The following is a 24113-nucleotide window of genomic DNA, read 5'->3' as shown; positions in this document are numbered from 1 at the left end:
ACCTCCAACTTGCCTAAATTTAATTCATTTCAGTTCCACAAACTTTTGTTAAGTTTGTACTGGGTAATGTAGTACACTGCTAGATTTGGGGATATAGAGACAAAACCACAAATAACCAGACCTTGAAACAATTTACATTCTACTAGAAAGACCAAGCAAGGACAAATTCTCAGAGATGAGACTCACGCAGCTCCCACATAAACAGAAGCCCTACAATAGAGATGTCAGTGCTAGGAAGATGAGTGGAAAAGCCCTAACAGTTTTCTTGCCTTTCCCTGCCTTCTTCAACTATTAGCTTGAGCCTAGGAAGCATATTCCTTTTCCTCACATTTCACTTAACAATTATGAGGGAAGGTTTGTTGGGAGGGAACTCTGCATTATGGGGTCAGTATTATTATAGCACACCCTTTTAGTTCTCCATTGTTAGTAGTCAAGATTGAATGTTTGGCAGTGGTCACTGGCTAACTGTCTGTCTGAGTTTATCTAATGAATGAGAGCTAGTATATTATTTCTACTGTAGAATCAGGTTTGAAAATATATAATAGGTTGTTCCAAAAGAGCTGTAGCTTATTTTAAAATATATTTTTGTAATCTTTTTTTCTTAGTAAGTGAATTGGGGCCAAATTCACTTTTTTTTAAAGAATGTTCTTAGAAAATATATAATTTAACTGAATTATTAGGAATGAAAATTCTTTGTACTTGCATTATATAATGATGAGAAACAAACTCTGTGGATGTCCATCAATTAACAAAGGGGACTGCTAATATGAAGGATACATCAAAATTGGATAGGTTGTTGTCCTTTGTTCTCCAAGAGGACCAAAATGACATCACTGTAATTATAATTGAGTTGAGTGTGTTCGACTATGGTTGATCAGACCAGTATGAGCTCAGAATGGTCTGCCACAGGTGAGACACAAATACTCCCTATAAATATTTGGGGACTTCTCTAACTTCCCAGCATCCCAGGTTTCTTCTGAGCTAATTCAATTCTGCTTTGCTCATAGAGCACAGCACCTTCTCTGATGAGGTCACGGCGTGCTGAGCAGTCCTGTGCTAGTGTTTCCTATGTCATATAATCAATACTAGAGTTCTTAGCAGATATCTTGAGAGTATCCTTGTATCATCTTCTCTGGTCACTTTGTGAGCACTTGCCCTATGTGAGTTCTCTATAACATAGTCTTTTTGGCAAGCATACATTTGACACTCAAACAAAGCAGCCAGTCCAACGGAGTTGTGCTCTCTCTATTAGAGTTGGAATGCTCAGGATTTTAGTTCAAGAAAGGACCTCACTACTCTGGTATTTTATCCTGCCAAGTGATCTTCAGAATCTACCTAAGAAGATTTTTTTTTTAATCCAGTCGAAATTGGATTAAAAATGAACAAAAAAAATCTCATAAGCATCTATCAGATCTTTATTGGTCACTTTTCTTTTTAAGAAAGAATTTGTGTTAATATGATATCACATAAAAATCAGGTTTTATTTCCCTCTAAAAAGATGGCAAAGGAGAGCAGGGGGTAGCTTTAATTCCTACATATTTGCGTTTGATTCAGGTTCTTAAATTATTCATACAATCTTGAACTGGTTTAAAAGTCATGTAGGAGGCAATGTGAAACACAAAGCCTATTGTGAGAAAATTTATTCTTATCATTAACAGGAATTAATGAATTCATATTGTGTAAATAGCATTACACTAGGACCAAGGGACAACTAGTTGGTACAGTGGATAGAGCACAATAGAATCAGGAAGGTCTGAATTCAAATTCAGCCTCAGATACTTATTAACTGTGATCCTGGGCAAGTCACTTAACCCTGTTTGCCTCAGTTGTCTCTCAGTTGTCAAGTGAGAAGGAAATGACAAATCATTCTAGTATACTTACCAAAAATTTCAAAGAGGTTTCATAAAGCGTCAAACATAACCGAATAACGTGAAGAAATACCAAAAAAAGAAAAGATACCATCTTTAACTTGTATAGGCCAAGGGGAGAAATAGCTATGCAGTACATCATAGTACTAGTATATTGATTAAAATGTATTGAGGGGAATACAGAATGAAGACAGATAGTATAACAGATAAAAAGTTAAAGTTAAGAGTCCAAAAAACATGAGTTTGAATCCTACCTCATACACTTATTAATTATATAATCCTGGGGAAATTACTTCACTCTTCTCATCTCATTTGTTTCCCTATAAAATGAGAATAACAGCTACTTTGTAAGGCTCTTGTGAACAGCAAATGTGATTTTTAAAAACATGTGAAGTACCTTCCAGGCTTTAAAATTCTATAAAAAATGTAATTATGTTACAAAAGAGTCATCAGAACCACAGATGGAAATTAATCTGGGAAGTCTTCCTGGAGGAGTTAAATTTTGAGCGAGCTTTTAAGAGATAATGTCACAAAATGGATGATTTGAAAAGCAAGGCAACATCATTGTATTAAGTAACAGGAAATGGAAAAAAGAACTTGACAAAATGCGGGTAAAAAAAAGCAAGATTTGATTGGCTTGAGAGGAGGAATCAGCATAAAAAGAGATGAGATTGGAGTGAATAATGGAGAGATGGAATGTTAAGCTGAATAATTCAAATTCTATATTATAGGCAACTGAAAATCACTCAAACTATTTGGGGGGAATGGGAAGGCACTGATATCACTGAAAATAGTATTTGAGGAATATATATATACACATATACATGTTTCTATATTGTCTGTGTATTTGTGTGTTTTTATATTATGTATATAAAATATGTACATATATATACACACATATTTATATATACTATATATTATGTACTATCTATATACATATGTGTGAATATCATACAATATACTATATACACACAGAGATTGTTCTTCTTTCAAAGAGGATCAAAATGGCACACTACATTAGACTCAAGTGTGTCCAACCGTAGCTGATCAGATCAATCTCATCTTAGAATATTCTACCACAGATCAGACACAAATTATCCATGTGCACATTGGGGTGGATTCTCTAAATCTGCACAGTCATCTGAGAACAAAAAATCATGCACCTCAGCTTATAGACTTTTCATTCCCTTGCTATACCAATACACAATACGCATATGCAAATGCACTCACTATACATATGGATGCAGCTAGGTGATTCTGGCTACAGTACTGAACCTGGAATCAGGAATACCTGAACTCAAGTCTAGTCTCAAACACTTGATAGTTGTATGATCTTGTTGGGCAAGTTACTTAATCTCTACCTTAATGTACTAGAAGAAATGGCAAAGCTTTCTTGTATCCCCTGCTAAGACAACACCATGGATAGTGTTTGTGGGCTATGATCCATAGGGTCACAAAGAGTTGGACATAACTGATCAATTAAACAGAAACAAAATACTATATTATGTTATATGTATATATGTAAACACACACAGATATATATATTATGTGAAATATCACACTTAAACATACATAAATATAATATATGAGATATAGATATCTATTTAATTATCTTTTTATCTATATATCTGTTATATGTGAATTAAATATTGTGTATGAATAATGGTGAACATTGCACAAAGATAGACCTGAGTTAGATATCAGGAAAATCATCACTGAAAGTGGAATGCCCTCATGAGGGAGACAGTGAATTTCCCCTCATTTGAGATCTTCAAGTAAAGACTAAATGATCCCTAGGAGATGATGTTGCAGAAAGGATCCTTGGTCATGGATGGATTGGATGAGGTGACCTCCAAGTTCCCTTCCATCTCTGGAATTCTATACTTTTACTGGATAAATTGGAACAGGGAGACACAAGACTCTTAGCTGATTCCCCAAGCTTCAGGAAAAATTTGATTGCTCTGAGGAACTGGAGGGAAGAAAACCTCTTGCTGCTGCTTCTCCTGAAGAGCCTTAGCAAGATTTGCAAATACATCCTATTTTCTTCTCTTCTCTCTTTCTTTTCATGCTCACCCATATTTGTTTCTTACTTAGTGAGGCCTCCATTGGCATTTTCATACAGACATATAGAGCAAGATAGATAATGCTATCACCTGATGGATTCACACAGTCTTCTGGAGGATGTAGCTGTCATAGAATATGATATTCTTGTTCCCTGGAAAGGATTCTCCTTAAACTAGGAGTTTTTTTAAAACTTGTTTTGTGTCATGATGAAGCTTAACATATAGGGTGAAATCTATGGATATAAATTCTCTCAGAATAATGATTTTAAATGCATAAAATAAAATCCATGAAATTACCAATCATGTTGAAATTGAATTATAAAAAAAAAATTTCTAAAAAAAAAAAAAAAGGTTTGCAGACCCCAGTTTGAGAATCTCTACTTTAAATCATGATCCTATGATCATTTTCAGCTCAAAAATCCTATGATCTTAAATATTCATTTTAATGTGCGAGCAGAGCTTGTGAGCCTTGGGCATAATGTCGCTTCTCTTACATATCTCTCTTTTATGTATTCATTGTATATATAGTAAGTACCATTCCAAGATACTTCTCACTCCCCAATATATATCAATATTGAATGAAGAATGAGGAAGGCTGTCAGGTCAAATTCTGTCTAGTCAAGTTATCCGAATTATGAACCTAGCTAACCTCATTTATGCTGTAAGAGCATACAGTATTTCTATTTCTAAAGGAAGGTGCCTAGAGGAAAGGTGATCATCAATAGTGAATATATCTTTATTAATCACCTCTCAAATGCCAGGCTTTGTCCTCAATTAGTTTATATTGTCTTTGTCCTCAATTAGTTTATAATCAAACATGGGAAGATAATATACAAAAGAAAGCTGAAAAGCTGAAGGTAGGTGAAGGTATCAAGAAATCCAAAAGCAGCATAAATGGTGGGAAGTAGAGAGACGACCATGCTGGGTCCCCTCTTTAAATAGAAGACCTGGAGCCCATAGCTTTGCCCTCTGGTCAGAAGGCATGGGGATGGTATATCTACCAGATCCTTCACAGAAATGCTTCATTAAAAAGATGAACCTTGGGTTAGAAATGTAACTATTGATATGGAACATTTGAATTTTTGTGGAAGGAAGTAATTGCCATTAATTGTTCTCTAGTTCTTCTCTTTCCCCTTCCTCCTCTTTCATCTCTGTTCTTCTTCCTCTTCTCTTTCCCTCTCCCTTCTCTCTCTTCCCCGTTTTCCTTTTCTCCTTCCCCCTCTTCCCATCCCCTCTCCTCCTTCCCCCTTTCTTCTGTTCGTCCTTCCCCTTCCTGCAAAATCCTCCCTTTCTTCCATTCCTCTTTCCTCCTCCTCTTTTCCTTCACTCTCCTTTTCCTCTCCTTCCTCCTTTTTCTCCTTCCTTCCCTTTTCTGTTTCTTCTCTTCCCTTTCCTTCTTCCCTTTCCCCCTATTTCCCCTTCCTCCTTTTTTCTATCTCTCTGTTTCACCCACACTAGAAGTACAAGGGTTACTCCCCAGGTCTACCCCCACAACTCACTGACACAGAGACTTTGAGCTGCTCCATTTCTGACCTGAATCAGTTTGCCCCTCCTTAGGCAACCCATTAGTCCTTCCCTCCACCCCTGATGGCTCATTATTAGTGCTGCTGGACTTAATGTCAGTTAACCTATAACCTTGTGGCAGCTCACAATTTCCAAGCTCAAGGCATCCACTAGCCTTATCCTTGCTAGTGGTATAGAATACAAGCATGTGTCATTATAGCAGATAGCAATTTCTTTTTCTCAGGAGTGAAGATATAAAAATAAAAGAAGAAAAAAAAATTTAAAGGAAGAAAAAAAATAAAAATAAGTTTGTCACCTATAATCAAAAGGATCCTTAGGAATGAAACTAAATTTATTTAGAACAGAATCATAGTATAGAATGACATTTCCCTATCTGCTCTTTATAAGTGTGAGGTAGCCTTGTTCCAGAAGACTCAAACTAACTTAAACTTTATTAAATAACAAACTTTTTTTTTAAAAAAGAAATTTAATTATAAATTGAGGATGTATAGCAAATAATAAAATTTGAGGGCTTCTTTCACCAATGTAGGATAGATACTTACTGCCTTTCCTTTTCTAAAGAGTAAAAGACAATTCCCCTTCCAAAGCCCATTCAACTTTTGGCTTTTCTGCTGAGCTTGCCAGCAAGCGTGCTAATTAATGTCAGCTGGGACAGTGGGTTTGGCAATGTTAACACCTGTTCACTGGATACTGGAGTGAAACCATCTTATCTTGTCAGACTACTAAACATCCTTAGATGGTGATGGCTTTAAATTGTCAGCAATCTCAGCTGACCTGGAATTGGGTAATCTGATTTAGCTTTCTGAATCTATTTTAGATAATTATTGTCCCCTGAGCCTCTCCCTCTCTCTTAGGCATCTCCATGGGCAACCTAACACCTTAGGAAATATTTACATTGCCAGTTATTATCATTTCTATCAAGTAGAATGACTGGGTCGAACAAAACCGGTTTGGGGGCAGATTGTTGTTGTTTCAGTCATGTATGACTCTTTGTGACCCCATTTTTAGTTTTTTTTGGACAGATAGCTAGAGTGGTTTTCCATTTCTTTCTCCAGTTCATTTTACACATGGAGAACCTGAGACAAACAGGTTTTAAGTGACTTGCCCAGAGTCACACAGCTAGTCAGTGTCTGAGGTTTAATTTGAATTCAGGAAAATGAATCCAGATCTGGAGCTCTAGGCATTATGGTGTTGCCTACCTGCTCTTTGGGGACAGATGACAATCATAATAATCCTTTTTAAACGAGAGACAACAGCTCTAATCATATGCTAAGAGGTGAGCTAGAGAGTCAGGTCTTGCATAAAGCAATGTTATTTTTGTTGGGTGAGTAAACAATATGAAGGAAGCAATGGAAATAATCCTGACTTTAAAGTCAGAGTATCTGAATTCAAATTTTCCCTTCATTGTTTACTACAAGGGCAAGTCATTTAACCAGTTCCTGCCTCAATTTCCCATAAAGTGAAAGAATTGTTCTAAATGGCTTCTGATGTATCTTCCAGTATTACTGATAATAGTAATTTTAAAAATTGTTTATTTAAAATTTTTAAAATAAATTATTATTTTAAATAAATTAATTTAAAATTTTTAAAATAAGTTTAACTTTTTTAATTTTTAAAATTAATTATTATTAAAAATAAATTATTCAGCTAAATCCATAGATTAAGCTGGATCACGGAAACCTTTAGGACATCATTCAGTAGAAAACATTTTCCATCATATTGAAAAACATGTGGCCACTTTGGAGAAAAGGAAAGGCAGGAAGTATCCCACATTAGTGAATGAAGCCCTCAAATTTTATCATTTGCTATATATCCTCTACTTTGATACATAATAACTTTTTTAATTGGCTAATTTATAATTAAAGTTATTTTGCAAAAAAATGTTATTTAGTAAAGTTTATATTATGTTTACCATAAAAGTTTCAAAATTGGAATGAAGATCCTTTGGTTAGGTCCATACAGGTAGGGCACCAGGGAAAGAGTTAACCTAGGATAGCAAAGAGAGAACTGGTTTGGGATTTGGGAACATTGTATGACAGATTAAAAATCTTTGAGAGACATCTGGGTAATTTAATCATTTTATTAATAAAATCAGTATGTTGTTAATAAAAGGATAGTCATTTGGCCATCTCTCTTAGACCAAAGACAATCGGGGTAGTAGGCTCATCACTTATATACCCTTCAAAGAGTAAGTGTTCCTGAGGGATAACAGCCAACTTTGATTGGACAAAGAAAGGAAAGATGAGCTGAGAGTGACCTTATATCACCCTTGAAAGGAGAGATAACTCTACTAGGTTCATTTTGGGGCTATCTATTCAAAAAGTGTGTGCTCCACTCAAGCCTGAGCAGAACACAGTAACATCTACCAAGAAAGTTAATCCAATCTCATTATCATCAATGTCTCTAAAACGTTTAAAATCATGATTTGGAAGAAAGAGGAAGCTCTGAATCTTCCCAAGTTATTGGTTATCAATAATCATTTCATTCATTAATAACCATTTTTTCACTCTATTTCATTTTATTGAGAAATGTGGCTTCCTCAATGAATCACTAAGTGATGTCAAACCCATCAAGGTTTTCAAACTTATGAGAAGACAATGTGAGGGAGAGACAAAGCGAGAGATGGACAGAGCTTTGAGAAAATCAAAAGGGAGATATCTTTTGATAAGTAAGCCTTAGAATTAAAAGATACAAAGAGAAAAAGTAAACCGCAAAACAAAATTATCTACAAAAGGGTCAAAAGTCTCATCTCATAAAGCTGTCTGATTCTTGGGATACCATCCAAAGCCGTCCCCGCTCTGGCTCAGATCACTTGCAGAAATTTACTTCTCTGCTAAGATTTTCCTACAAATTTGGTTTTACCACTATTTTAAATTTACTTAGCCAATAACCTGGTCAAATAATGAAAGTTAGCTCAAACCTTATGTCTATTATTAGAAAACCAAATTGGGAATCTTTCAGACCAGGGATTTTAAAATTTATTGACATATCTAAGAAACTGTAATATAAAACAGAAAAATTAGAACCCTCTTTTTATACTTGACATTATTTAATTGGTTCTAGTCCTGAATCTATTACTAATTGGGTGATACTGCAAAAATCTTTTAAATCTAGCTCTCAGGTTTCTCACCTTTAAAATTAGGGAAGAGGAAGGAGGATGAGGTGAACTTTTGGGTCCCCATCAGCTCTAAAATGATATTCAACAACAGCACAGTCATTTGTTATACCCCATGTTAAGATATAGTAAAAAGAAAGCAGGTTAGTCCACATCCCAGACTCACCTTAAACCATACTGTCAGATTCAAAAGAGAACCTGTTCCTAATGAGAAAAGTAGAAAATGCAAAAGGTTGGAAGAGGACAGGCCATGAGAAGTAATGGGAAGATGGAAGCATAGCTGCCATAAAAAAAGGAACCAGAGCTCAAGTGAGATGGTTTTGGCCAAATGGGCAAAAGGCAAGTCAGAACCAATGCTGTGGTGTCAAATTTTGTGCTTTGTGCCCATCACTGTACACCCCAAGGTGGTACTGGACTCCCTTATGGAACACTAAAATCATTATTTCTATTGCCCTATTTTCCTTATAAACATTTACTTTATCTTTATAAACAGCATTAATCATAGACATTTGCTAATCTGGGCATACTTATTGGAAATGCATTTGGAAGAAAGCAATTGAGATAGAACAATCCCAGATAATATATAGGAAGATCTAGCACTAAGGTATTTTGCCAGACTGCAGTCTTTATCAGAAGATTCTGTGCTAAAAAAAAGAAAAGAAAAATACAGAGAGAATTAGATTCTTTAATACAATTCATGTCTTGTCACTGAGTCAATAATAAGTGGCTCAATAATTGGCCCAATAGAAGTGGCTGAGCAAGCATTCTCAACACATCACTACTACGCATGTTATATGAATAAATCTGAATTATCAATGATAAGTAAATCGATACAATTCAATAAACAGGTATCTTAGAATCACATGATAAATTCCAAAAATCATAACTAGAACCAAATGAGTAGAAGTTACAAACATGAGTTATTCTTCCCAGGCCTTGGCTGTAGGACTGATTAGTCTCCCTGACAATGATGTAGAGCTACTTGTGTAGCCATTTATTTAGTCATGGAGACCTGATTTTAGCAATAAAGCCTAATTATTGGGAAATCTCATAATTAATTATTCCCAAATATTGGGGAATCTATACAAATTAGTATAAAGTGGCATTAGTCAGATCTGATTGCCTATTTTTTGTGTCTATGAGGATGATGATGTTATTGACTTGAGAATGTTCCTATGTACAGGGCACATAGGTTTTTCAGTAGGTTTTGCTCCTTAGAGAGCTACCTGTGGTGATGTACACTCTTGCCAAGTTTTTCCATTAAGTAAAAAGTTATTAAATATTGTTCTTCTTTTGTTGCTGTTATTTTGTTGATTTAATTTTTCAATAAATTTCCAATTTGTTTGATATAGCTTTTTTTGTAAATAGTTTGTCAGCTCCTTTGTTGGCAAGAACTATTTTTTCCTTTCTTTATATCTCCAGTACTTAGTACTATCAGTGCCTGGCTCTTAGTAGGAACTTAATACATTTTCATTGATGGACTGACTCCAGATCCTGAAATTGCCCTAAGGCTCTCTTTGGTATTTGGGTTCTCATTAAGATATTAGAAACTTGTGTTTTCCTTTCAGCCTAATTCCTTTTAAAATCTGCATTTTAAAAGAGTCTGGTGGGATGTTGATGCTTAATTTAAAGGAATGAATCACTAATGGTAGAATTCTGATATGTGTCAGGATGGTGTTGTGGTGGCAAGACCCTTCCCAGCAGAATCCTATCACATAGTCTATTTGCTATCCTGTTTATAGATAAGACTAGCTCTGTCCAAACTTACTGATCTCTCTAATGGATTTTTTTTTTCTCTTTGCTCACAATACAAATACTTATTCCTTCCCTGCCCTTTTCCCCCCAACCTCAAATTCTAATGGGAGAATACTCCATCTAAAGCAAAGTTTCATTCTGGCTGATTAAAAGAAAATGAAAGGAAGCTTACACTAGTTCCACCCTTATAATTGTTTGTCTTCCAGAGTAGCTATAAAGAAGAGAAAGTTCCACTACACAAGCAAGAATAGTACTAAGAATATTGGATGAAAAGTAGGTCTGGAATGTTTTCCTTATATATGAAAGGAAAGAAGTGATCTCTAAAATTCTTTCTTACTCTAAACTTAGGTCATCTTGTGAATCAATGGAGAAGTCTTTTTTTCCTATTTTTCCCCACAAATAAACATTTATTTTCACTCTAGCCCACATCTCTCTCTGCATTTGGAGGACAAGAAAGAAAAACAAAGCTTTTGCAACAATTATACATAGTCAAACAAAATAAATCTTGCATTGGCCATCCTTAAAATCTGTATCACATTTTCTATCCTGAGTCTATACCCTCTCTGAGAGGGGAGTGACATGCATCATCAGCGTTCTGGAATTATTACTAGTCATGGCATTGATCAGAGTTCTTAAAATGGAAAAGAAAACTTTTTTTTTACAAACTTCTTATGGGCTTAACACTGCATCAAATACTATAGCAGGCTTTTAAACTATATTATTTAATTTATTATAAATATATATAAAATAAGTATATTATTTAATTGTTTATTATTAATATATTTTAAAATATATTATTTTTGCTCATAAGGAACTAACAGTTTAGTTGAAGAGACAAAACTGATACACATCAAATGGTAATAAGTAATTATAAAACAGTATGTGATTAGGTGCTAAATTGTCTGGTACAGATTTGTACTGTAGGATTTTAGTTAAGGGGATCTCAATGGAACTGGAATAGGAAAGAAAGGTTTTATAGAAGAGATATACATTGAGAAAGGCCTTGATTAGTAGGGGATTTATATGCCTGGAAAAGAGATGCATTCCAAATGAGGGAGATAACATGATTATTTTGGGAATTGTGGAGAGATGATCCAGATTAATTAGAGCTGAGTGTACTGAAGTATATTAAAGAATACTAGGCATTAGGTTGAATAACAGGGTGGGATCAGAATATTTGGGATCTTGAAAACAGGATTCAAATTTATCATTTAAGAGTTTAGATTTCATATAAAATATAGGATGGGGTTGAAACAGAGAATAATGACCAAATAGCTCTATGTTAGAAGTTTCTAGCTCTACTGGAATTAGGAAGAGACAAGTCTGTTGAGTGTTTGGTCAGGATGTTTTCATAGTAATTCAGATGTGAGGTACTGAGTAGTAACAGTATTAAAAAAAAGAAAAGAAAAGAAATGGAGGAAATTGTTGCCATTGCTAGAAATAGAAAATTGAGAACAGGAAAACCTAATAAGTTCTGCTTTGAACGTGTTGATTTAAGCAAATGTAATTGTCCAGTAGGAAGTTAAAATGACAGGATTGGATCACAAACAAGAGGAAAGACCTCAAGAAATAAATTTTGCTCTCATCATCTTGGATCTAGAAAATGGAGTCTGAGAATAGATGAAATCTCAGAGAGAGGATACAGAAAAATGAGCAGAGGAACCAAATATTAAATCTTGGAGTAGGTGGGAGGAGATGCTCTCAGTTAAGACACAGGAAGAAGAAGAGAAACCAACATTTCTGAAATGTCAGTGATATTTCTTTTTTTTTTTCAGCAAAACAAACCAAAAACATAACACTTGAGAGCTTAATCATGAAAATAATATTCATTCCAGATGATAAAATTTAAGAAGGAAAAGGATTTTATGAAAAGAATCATGAAAGAGTCTATTCTATATTTCTGGCAAAAAACACTTAAAATATCATTTGGAAAATGAAGACATTTGTAAAATACAAGATCATATAAATGCACACCAAAATAGTAAAACTCTGCATTATTTAATGTCCTTTAAGAGCTTACTTCCACATTTATAGAATAAATTTGCTGATGGACTGAGATCTTAGTTACTGAATTTTAATCAAAGCAAAAAGTTTTAGTTTTTAATTCAGTTTCCACTATTTTTGTCCATTCTAATAATATTCTTAAATAGAGAGATTAATTTAAGTGAGGAAAGTTTGGTTCATCCTGATGGCCTCCTTGAAAAGTTCTACATCTCAGGCAGAGGTACATCTGTAAAAGAATACATCTGGTAATGTTCTCAGAGTAGGGAGACTGGGTTAATAGATAAAGAATTAAGCATTTTACACTTCCTACCAAAGCAATGCAAACTCAATATCACCCTTTTCCTCTATCCAAGTGATTGAGGTTGATAATCATTTGCTAAGCACAATGAAAGAATGTTATGGAAAGGAATATACTATAATGGAAAGGAGAAACAAACTGTTTTAAAATGGATAACAATGAAACTGATAAGCCGGTTAAGAGATACATACACTGAGCAAGTGTATGGAATTTGGTTTGGTTTGGGATTTTTTTGAGCTTTTTGAAAGATAGAGATATTGGTAATGATTGATAAGAAGCTAACAAACCAATATCTGCCAGATGGTCCTTAATGACTTGCTTTGAGTTTGATGTAGTATCTATCAGTCTCAGGGAAGTGCAACTGGACCATTAAGCAAAGCTGAAATCCTCTACAGTAATTATTGAGAGCTGTTTCCAGTTTTCTCGGGTACTCCCCATTTGCACCCCTTAACTCCAAGCCTACTCTCATTTGAGAGTGTATTGTTAAATATTGAACCAGTCAGTATTAGAGAGAGGAGGGCCTGTGGGAAATATCTTTTCTTTTTTTTTTTTTTTTTTTTTTTTTTTTTTTTTTTTAATTTAATAGCCTTTTATTTACAGGATGTATACATGGGTAACTTTACAGCATTAACAATTGCCAAACCTCTTGGGGAAATATCTTTTCATGAAGATATTTATTCAACAAATATGAATGACTACTATATGTAAAATGCCTTGTCTATTGCAGCTACTTGTTAAACATTTATTTAATGAATAAGTGAATATAAAAATTAATAAATAGTTAACATTTATGTAGTAATTTAAGGTTTGCAAAGGATTTTATATGTTATTTCATTTTATCCTCACAACAATCTTGAGAAGTAGGTACCATTATTATCCTCCTTTTGGAGATGAGGAAACTGAAGCACAGAGAAGTTAACTGATTTGCTGAGGGTCAGAACTGAACTCGTCTCTTTGTCATAAGTCCAGTATTCTGTGCATGGGACCACCCACCTGCCTCTTCTATAAAGAAACTTACTTTATAAATGGGCTAAATAAAATAAATACACACAAAAAAAATTGTACAAAAAAGAATATAAGTCCATATTAACCTTGATGGATAAGATCAGTGTCATATCTGCAAGTCATAAGATGATACAGAGAAAAGAAAATCAATTAATCAAACTATGCTAAGTGCTTTTTCTAACTAGCTCATTTAATCCGCACAGTGACCCTTCAAGGGAGGTATTTTTATTATTTTCATTTTATAGCTGAGAAAAGTGGGGCAAACGGGGCCAGACACTTCATAAATACTGAGACTAGATTTGAACTGAGGTTTTTCTGACTTTTGGCCCACTACTCTACCCACTGTACCACCAGGTGCTTGTGAAAGACCTTAGAGAAAATAAATAGATTTTCTTTCTGAGATACTGAGAGCTTTTGCTGAGCACATAAAGAGCTATTTGGGTCCAGGGATGCCATGAACCAACTCTGGCCACCCAAAGGAATCCTATCTACTAATTTTTTCCACTCCCTTGTGCTCCATACCCCAGGATGATTTGAGCTTGCCATTCTAATGTGAAAGAGTATCATGGACTAGCTTACCTTTTCCTGTTAAATATAACAGGATTATAACTATTATAATATTTATTATAATAAATAATTATTATTATTTTTATAGTTGTAATAATATAATCATTAAATAGTTTAATAACTAGGGTTTACAGGATAGTTGAACTGACCATGGGGTCCATGGTTGTATGTATTTGGTCCATGTATCTGGAAAAATAAAATTTTTTTAAAAAGTAATGTTACAGATAATGAGTGACCAAAAGCTCAAGTAAGTAAGCTCAAAGTAGGCAAACAGGTCAGTTATCAAGGGCACTTGACAAGCAAGTATGAGCCAGAAGCAATAAGCATTTACATAGATTACCACTGTTGGGATCCAAGATATTCAGACAGGAAAGGTATTAAGTGTAGGATCATGGTGGGTGGTGAGAAATAAAGAGATCATTGGCTTGGATGCCCTTCTTAAAAGTAGGTTCTGAGAAGAGCTGTGTCCATCCTCTTTACTCCGAGGGAGGAACCCTAGGAACTGCAGGTACTGATGAGTAGAGGATTTATCACTGACCATAGGGACATCCAACCAATCACAGTCATGATATAAAGTATGGTAGATGAGTCAAGAAACAGTAGAGAATCAAACATATAATACTTGTCTCCTTTGGGTCTACAAAAGCTCTCATTTTCTACTGTATTTTTATTTGTTTATTATTTAAGTTGTCTTTATTTTTCCAGGGCATTTTTCCCATAGGATAGACTTTTTTAGCTAACTGCATGGCCAGTTTACCCCTGCCTGAGGAAAGTTGTGTTCACCATACCTTTGAACATTGTTTAAGCTTTAAGAGAATAAATTCATGTGGAATTGATGGTCAAAAAAGCTTTTGCAATTCTCATATTGCTGTAATGAAACATCTTTCTTCCTTAAGATGCCAAGGCTCTTGTTTATTACTGTATAAATCACAAGAACCAGAATTTATGTTGTTCAGTGCAGTCTGCTGCCAACCTATCTTTTTTTTTTTTTAACCAAACATCATCTCTCTAAGTAGAAATACAATGCCCTGGAACAATTTTGGAATTTCAGTCTCCGTTTCTCAGAGTAGTATTTCATCAGATGTTTGCTCTGAACATAAAATTTTGTTTATGTCTGCTGCATTTGGGGAACAGTCACCACTGAAATATCATGCTCAAATTTCTGGGTAGCTTTCTGTAAACTTATTTTTAAAATAATTTTAATAGATGTCTTTTGTTTTACATTACTAATCATTTCTGCTCACAGCACATCTCCCTTCTCCAGCATTGAAATCTTCCTTATAACAAAGAAAAACGAAATTCAGCAAAAACAAACCAAAAGAACAATCATAGCTGATAGTTTATGCAACATTCTGTTTGCTTCATTTCCCACCTCGATGCTAAGAGGAGAAAGACATGTGCTGTTATTGTTTAAAATCGTTGTGATTACTTAGAAGTTGGTATTCTTTTTGCTGTTCTTTTCATTTGTATTCATTGTGAACTGCTTACATTATTCTTTATCAGTTCAAACATGTCTTTCTATATTTCTCTGAATTCCTCATATATGTGATTACAATTTATTTATATACAATAATATATTATTATATTTATATACCACAATTAGTCTTGTCATTTTCCTATCCATGGTCACTCACTTTGTTTCTAGTTGTTTGCTACCACAAAAAATGAATTCAATAATATTTGGGTATACATGATGGCTTTCTTTCTGTCTTTAATTTGTTTTAGGGTCTATGACATATAGTGAAATTACTGGATCAAAGAATATGAATGGTTTAGTCAGTTTTCTTGCATTGTTGTTCAGTTGTTTAGTCTTGTCCGATTCTTTGTAATCCCTTGGACCATTTTGCCTGTGGGGTTTTCTTGGAAGGATATTGAGTGATTTGCCATTTCCTTCTATAGTGGATTAAGGCAAACAGGTTAAGTGACTTGTTCAGAGTCACCCAGCTGGTAAGTGTCTAAGGTCATATTTGAAGTCAGATCTTTTTGACTCCTAGCCCAGCATTCTGTCCAGTGAACCACCTAGGTGCCTCTTTTCTCTTGGATAATCCCAAGTTATTTCCCAGAATTGTTGGAACAATTTCATAACTCTATTAATAACTCTAAAAACAATTATTCTGCTATCTACCCCTTCCCTTTTAAAAAAAAAAAAAGGGGGGGGGTTTTGGATTTTTTTTACCAATATTATGGGTGTAAAGAAGCTTCATGGTTATTTTAATTTGATTTCTCTATAAAACAAATTTTATTTTAGTCGTTAATTACAAATTTAGATGGAATATTGGAGAGGGGGAGCAGTGTTAATGACCTTCAGAGTTCCAGCTTACTGCCTATTGTGTCCAGTAAGGGGTTCTATTCAAGATCCAGAATTTTTAGAACTTGTCCAGAAATCAATTTATCATTTTAAATTATTAGGTGGTACCATAGACTAGCCTCTACATCTTATGAATGGAAGCCAAGAAATAGTTTCTGGAAAAAGAAAATGGTGTTAGTGTAAAGAATCCTACCAAAAAAAAATCTTTTAAATAGAATTCAAGTTCTTTTTCTCATTTCAATATTTCCCAAATACAGCAGAAGCAATTCTGCCAATAGTGTGATCAGGAAAAGGAATAGTCTTAGACATAATTGTGAACTAAAATTTGTCTTTGGTTTGATTTGGCTTTCATTTTGTCTTCCTATTTTCAGTTCATAGCATGGTACTTGGCACATAGTGGGTGCTTAATACAATACTAGTTAAATTTAGTTGAATTGTTTTTGGTACTTCTCAACTTTTCTACAACATTTTTTCCTCTCCTAAATGCCATTTCCCAAGAATACACTCTTGCATTAATTTGGCTGTCAATAAGTCCCCAGTAAGATAGCAACTGATAATTAAAATAGAAGTGAATGACTTAAGATTGACCTTTTCTATGTTTTAACGTTTAAAGACAGTTCAAAGAAATATAGCTGTAAGAATGAAATACCAGTATGGGCTTGGTATTTTGTTGCCAGGACACTTACTAATGGCTCCTTAAATGTATATCAAGTAACTAGAATTCCTTAGTTAGGTCAAGTCCTATAATTAAGTTCTGGGCACACATGGGAACTCCACAAATTAATTCAAGTAATGGATTAAACAGAAATGAAGGAGAAGGGTCATGGAAAATTGCTTGATTTTAACATTTCCCTTTATTTTTTTTTGACAAACTATCAGCTCTCTTTACCATCAGGCTTGGTTGTAATCATGAACTGACCAAATTAAAAAAAAAACACAAAGTATTTCCTAGAAGTCCCTAATCATAGTGGAGCATTTGGCACATGCCCAGTCTCAGATGAAAGAGTATTCTCTTCCAGTTTTTATTTATTTATTTTTCTAAGCCAATGACCCTTCATTAAAGGGTTTATGGTCCCCTGTAATGAAATGGACTTCAAATCTTCCTCACAATTTGAGATGTCACCATCCTTCAGGGGCCTTTTTAAAAATTTATTTTTTGGTGTGGGTGTTTTTGTTGTTATTGTCATAATTTATTGAACTAAATATAAAATAAGAAAAAACAGAAGAGGAAAAAGAAAGATAGGAAAGGAAAATAAAAAAATCAAAACATTGTCATGTGCCCAGTAGAACATCAGGGAGGATTCAAAATATATAAAAACAAATTTCCATTTCAAAAAAGAATACTTAATAATAGAAGAAATTATATTCATGAAGGTCCATCTTTTCTTTGCTTCCTTGTAGGTTATTCTTTTGTTTCCTACTGAGCAGTTTTTACTTTATTCTCTTTCTCACTTTCCTTCCCCCATCTCCTCCAAGAAGGCTATAATTAAACACATATATCTATATATACATGCACATATAGATATAGATATATATATATATACACATACACATAAAGACCCACACATATACATGTTTGTATGTATACATATATACATATGCATTTATGTAAACATGCATCTAAAACAATAATAATATGATAATAATATAATATAATAATGATATTATATATTATATATAATATAATATATTATATGTATTAATATATAATATTATATATTATATTATGATATATTATGATATATTATATTATAATATATTAATAATATAATAATATAATATAATAATGATAATAATATCTCTTATTTCCTATCCCTTCTTCCAGTTTTTATATCCTTATATGTGAGAATCATAACATATTTGTAGGGATATGTACTAAACCGATAATTTCATTGGTATAAGGAGTTCTCAGATGAAGAAATTCACATTCATAATAATCATTTCCTACTATACAATAATAATACCATAATTCAACCATTCCTCTATGAAAGGGTGCCCATTTTTTGGGGGGGGATAGATTTTTGCTACTACAAAGAGCACCTTTTATTTCCATATTTGATTAATTTAGGATTGAGATAATTGATTCAGATTATTGACAATGAAGTAGTATCCTGCCTTAGATTAGCCATGTGAACCTAGGCTTTTCTTCTCTCATTTTCCATTGGGAATGGTACCTTTCTCATAGGATGATTGTGATGATCAAATGAGCTAACATATGAAAAGCACTTTACAAAACTAAAAGTACTAGCTATGGCTATTATATGTTATATATTATTATTATAAAGGGAAAAGCCTTTTATTTCTTTTTTATCATTTATTTATTTATTTTCATCATTTATTTATTATCCAAAATGGTTGAACTACTTCACACTTCCTCTAAGTGCATTAGTGTGCCTGTTTTGCCCCATCTTTTCCAATACAAACTCTTCCCTTCTTTGGTCATTTTGTCCAGTTTTCATTAAAAAAAGATGAAACTTCAAACTTGTTTTAATGTGCATTTTTCTTATTATTAGTGATGGGGAGTATATATTCATGTGCTCATTTATAGATTGCAAATCTTTTGAAAATTATTTGTTTATAATCTCTGAGTACTTTTCTCCTGGAGAAGGACCTTTTGAAATTAACATGGTTTTGCTTATATTTGGCTAGTGATTTATTGTCTTATGAGTTATTAAATATACTTTTCTCAGTTTTTAGATTAATTTTTGCCTTCATTATAATTTCAGTTCAAACATACTTTTGGACAACCAGTTTCAACCCAAACTGAAAAATTTTGTTACGGCCCACCTCCGGCCTCACCTGGAAAAACAGAGTTCCACTATAAATATGGAAAGTGGTAGAAATAAATACCTATGGTACATGCCAGAAGAATATATAAGACAGAGAAGACTGTCCACTAAAACTGATGTCTACAGCTTTGGAATTGTGAGTGTCCACCTTCATAGGAGTTCTTAATTTAGGGTGTGTTAATTCATTTTAAAAATATACTTTAATATCCATATTTCATTTTCTTAGCTTTCAGGAAAGAGGGAGAGATAGCATTAATAATTTTCTAACTTATTTGGAAAAACAAAAAAGGACTTTCACTTTAGGCTAATTGCTTTTGCATTACAATGGTGTTTGGTGTAATAATGCTCTTATTTATAAAGTATGAATTGCTTTACTAATTAATTGTCATAATTAATGACAGATTATAATTCATGGATGCACTAACTAGATTTTTAAATTTGTCCTCCAGGTCATAATGGAAGTTCTGACAGGTTATAAAGTGGTTCTAGAAGGTCCAAAATATGTTCGACTGGTAAAAATTGCATTTGCTTGTATATATACCTCTATTGATCATATTCCAAATGTAGTACTACAAAAAACCTTTTCCTTTTCCCCCTAGAGAGATCTCCTTGTGGAATTGATGGAGAAGAGAGGTGTTGAGTCATGTATCTCCTTATTAGATAAAAAAATAAATCCATGTCCTCAGAATTTCTCCTGGAAATTATTTGCTCTAGCAAACCAATGTACATCTTCCCGGGCAAAGTTAAGGCCAACAATGGATGAAGTGAGTATTCTCAAGATGCTTTGATTCACAGTAGAGCATCGAACATAGAACATAGAAAATAACAATAACATATTTATAGATCATTATAAAATTTAGAATATCCTTACAATACTTCTATTCAGTTATTAAGGGCACACATTATTAGAACAGTTTTATGGTTGATAAAGTCGGTCAATGAGCATTAAGTGCTGATCACGGACCAGGGACAAAAGCTTGTTTTTTTTTTTTCTTCAAAAAACTGACATTGTAATAGGGGAGACAATATGTAAACAATAATGTCTTTATATGGTATATGCGAAGGTACTTTCAGGGGGCCTCCAAGATGGTAGTTTTATCTACTCTCCTATATTAGTTCTCCCTGGGGGAAAAAAAAACTCTCAAATGGAGAAAATATGTATTCAACTTGAAGTTTTTGTTAGTAAGAGAGGTCTTACTTTAGAAAGAAAGCCTTCCATGTTTAACCTATATTGGATTACTTAGTGCTTAGGGGAGGGGATGGGGGGGAAAGAGAAAGAAAAATTTGGAACACAAGTTTTTTCAAGAGTGAATGTTGAAAACTATCTTTGTATGTATTTTGAAAATAAAAAGCTACTATTAAAATTTTTTAAAAGAAAGTGCTCATCTAATAAAGGTAAATTAACCCCTTTCAGGTCCAAAAATTTTTAATTTTGTCATAGTAATAGCCATTGTTAGGATGCCCAAATTAACATAGTAAATTAATATGGTATTTGGGCATTGGTAGAACTGGAAAGAATCTTAGCAATAACCTAATTCCATTTACTTCATTTCACAGATGAAAATGAAGTTAAATTTGTATAAATAATTTACCTAAAGCCATAAGGCTATAATTATTCATTGCATTACATGACTCAGTCAATTAATAAGTATTTATTAAGTACCTCATGTAAGTCAGGGAAGTACAGTAAATAAGGAACTGAGCCTGGAGACTACAAGACTCCTTCTTGAGATTAAATCTGGTCTCAGACACTATGTGACTTTGGTCAAGTCACTCAATCTAGTTTGTCTTAATTCCCTCATTTATAAGATGAGCTGGAGAAGAAAATGGCAAACCAGTCCCATCTCTTTGCCAAGAAAACTCTAAATGGGGTCATGAAGAATTGGACAAGAGTTTCCTGCCTCAGTTTCCTTATCTGTGAAATTAAGGGTATGGTTGAGATCTAGTGCAAAAATTCTTTGAGTAAGCATATTTTGTTAAATCTGATAAAATTGTGTTTAGCTAAAAAAAGGAATATCTGTTCTTAAACTCTTGTTTGTTTGTTTGTTTTTTATATTAGGTCTTGATTACCCTTGAAAGTACTTATCCTATCTTACATTTTGCTGAAGATCCTCCCAAATCACTGAAGTCCTTCAGGTCTCCTTCCCCTCTTTTCCTTGATCGCTTACCCAGTATTCCCATGGAAAATGATGAAAATCAGGAACTTTGCTTGCCTCCTAATAAAAAATTGGGCAAAACTGGATTTGCCCAGAAAACTCCACTGGAGTGTAGCCAGTCTGAAGTCACCTTTCTAGGTTTTGACAGAAAGGCCCTGGGAAAAGAAAAGGCCCATGTTTCCGAAATACCTGCGACTTCCAGGGAAGACAACTTTTCATCAAATCATATGCTTCCATCCCAGGACTCAAGGGTTTGTTTTATGAGTATGGACCTTTCCTCAGAGGCTCGAAGCTCTTCTGTTTTGCGTAGGCTGGTGGAACCCAGCTCATCCTCAGAGTCATATATGAGTAAAGGTGGAAAGTTGGAAGGAGATGACTGTTAGAAATATTTCACCATGGGGACAGCCAAGTGGCCCAGTGGATAGAGCATCTGGAGTTTAAATCTAGCTTCTGACACTTGACACTTATTAGCTGTGTGACCTAAGCAAGTCACTTCATCCTGATTGCCTTGCCAAAATATCCACATCAGACCAACATAAGCTCTGCCACAGGTCAGACACAAGTAGCCCACATGAACATTTGGGGCGGATTCTCTAATTTTGTGCATCTTGCATTTTCTCTGAGCTAGTTAAATTCTGCTTTGTTCATAGAGCACAGAACCTTCTCTGATGAGGGCATACCGTGCTGGGTGGTCCTGTGCCGGTGCAATTAATTCTGAGGTTTTTAAGAGAGACCTTGAGAGTGTCCTTGTATTGTTTTTTTTGGCCACCTTGTGAGCACTTACCCTGTATGAGTTCTCCCTAAAATAAATTACATATATAGGTGTATGTATGTATGTATATATAGATATAAACATTTTTGTGAATATATAGCACCATCAGATTAGAAAAATGAGGCAAGTCCTGCATAGTGATAACCATAAGCCATTTTTTTGGTATATATAGAATATGTGTGTGTGTATATATATATATATATATTATACATATATATACACACACACATACATGTATATATAAACATATATGTGTGTATATAACACCATCAGATTAGAAAAATGAGATTTAAGTACTGCATATTGATAACTATAACCTTTTTTTTTGGTTTATGTAGCATATGTATATACTATGTACCACATAGTGATGACTATAAACCAATTTTTAAAAGGAACCAGTGATGTCTACAGAGATAAGTGCAGAGTGAATTTGAATTTGGATCATTTATATTGACATTCTGGATTTTTCAAATTCCTACCTCTTTCAGGTTTATTTTTTTGGGGGGAGGGGTGCTTTTTTTTTAATCTAGTTGCATTAAAAATTGCCTTAACTTCTGCCTGTATTTAAAAGGAGGCAGGCTAAAAGAGAAGAGAAATATATTTAGGGCTGTTATAGACTCATTCAGGAGGGCAGCTAGATGGCACAGTGAATACAGTGCCAGGTCTGGAGTTAGGAAGATTTATCATTCTGAATTCAGATCTGGTCTCAGATACTTGACTAGTCACTTAACCCTGTTTGCCTTAGTTTCCCTGCCTGTGAAATGAGCTGGAGAAGGAAATGACAAACCACTCTTTGCCAGGAAAACCCAAATGGTGTCACAAAGAGTTGGACGTGACTGAAAAATGATTGAAGGACAAACTGATTTTGGGGAACTCTGGTTTAAATGGAGCATAAACCATTCCAATGATGGAAACTGATTCTTCTACTTCTTGGAATTTTAAAGACCAAGTTTTCTCAGTGTCTCAGGTGTCTTGCCTTTCTCTCTATTTCATCATTTTGTTTTATGTGTTTGTTAAAATGTTATACTGTGCCAACAGGGATATTCGATTGTGCTGACAGGAATATTCGACTGTGCCGACAGGGATATTCGACTGTGCATGCCCTTTGTTCTAGCAATATCACTACCAGGTCTGTATCTCAAAGAGATTATTAAAATAGGGAAAGTATCTATTTGTACAAAAAATATTTATAGCAGCTCTTTTTGTGGTGGCAAAGAATTGGAAATTGAGAGGATGCCCATCAATTGGGGATGACTGAACAAGTTGTGGTACATAACTGTAATGGAATTCTGTTGGGCTATAAAATATGATGAACAGATAGATTTCAGAAGTCCCTGGAAAGATTTACATAAACTGATGCATAATGAAATGAGCAGAACCAGAACATTGTACACTATAATAACAATATTACATGATAAATAACTGTAATGAGTTGGCTCTTCTCAATCATATGATGATCCAATTCCAAAGGACTCATGATGAAAAATGCTATCTGCATTCAGAGAAAGAATTGATGCAATGTGAATTCAGATTAAAGAATACTTTTTCACTTTATTCTTTTGTCAGTGTCTTCTTTCACACAAATAATATGGATATGTTTTGCATGATTTTGTGTGTGTATGTATTTTATGAATATTAAAAATTGTCTTTAATTTGGGGGAAAGTAAAATATTATTTATAAAATAAAATGTTGTATCCCATGTGCAGGTAATTCTTAATTGTTAAGGTGGCCGATTAGAGTTGGGAGGAGCCATTGAATCTAATCCCCACATTTTATAGATGGGAACTGAAGCAGAGGGGTTATGACTTTTCTGAGATAACAATGTATAATTAATTAGGATTTGTACCTAGATTTTTCTGACCAAGTACTCTCTGTCATCTAGTTTATG

At 34.0% G+C, this 24113-nt stretch overlaps 1 protein-coding gene across 2 annotated transcripts in view; it reads left to right on the top strand.

Moving 5' to 3' along the window:
• Window positions 1-22448, top strand: part of IRAK3 (interleukin 1 receptor associated kinase 3) — an 88044-nt gene extending 65596 nt beyond the window's left edge. The window contains exons 9-12 of one of the 2 annotated variants that reach the window (XM_031940842.1): window positions 19234-19432; window positions 19746-19808; window positions 19896-20060; window positions 21356-22448. In XM_031940842.1, the coding sequence (XP_031796702.1) occupies window positions 19234-19432; window positions 19746-19808; window positions 19896-20060; window positions 21356-21835 (907 nt within the window). In that variant the 3' untranslated portion in view covers window positions 21836-22448. The remainder of the gene's footprint in view (window positions 1-19233; window positions 19433-19745; window positions 19809-19895; window positions 20061-21355) is intronic. The other variant, XM_031940843.1, reaches the window with a different exon arrangement.
• Window positions 22449-24113: the final 1665 nt, after the last annotated feature.

This window comes from Sarcophilus harrisii, chromosome 5, assembly GCF_902635505.1.
Source record: "Sarcophilus harrisii chromosome 5, mSarHar1.11, whole genome shotgun sequence".
Lineage (NCBI taxonomy): Eukaryota > Metazoa > Chordata > Mammalia > Dasyuromorphia > Dasyuridae > Sarcophilus > Sarcophilus harrisii.
The sequence above is the reverse complement of the archived record's forward strand: the minus strand, read 5'-3'. Positions and strand labels throughout refer to the sequence as shown.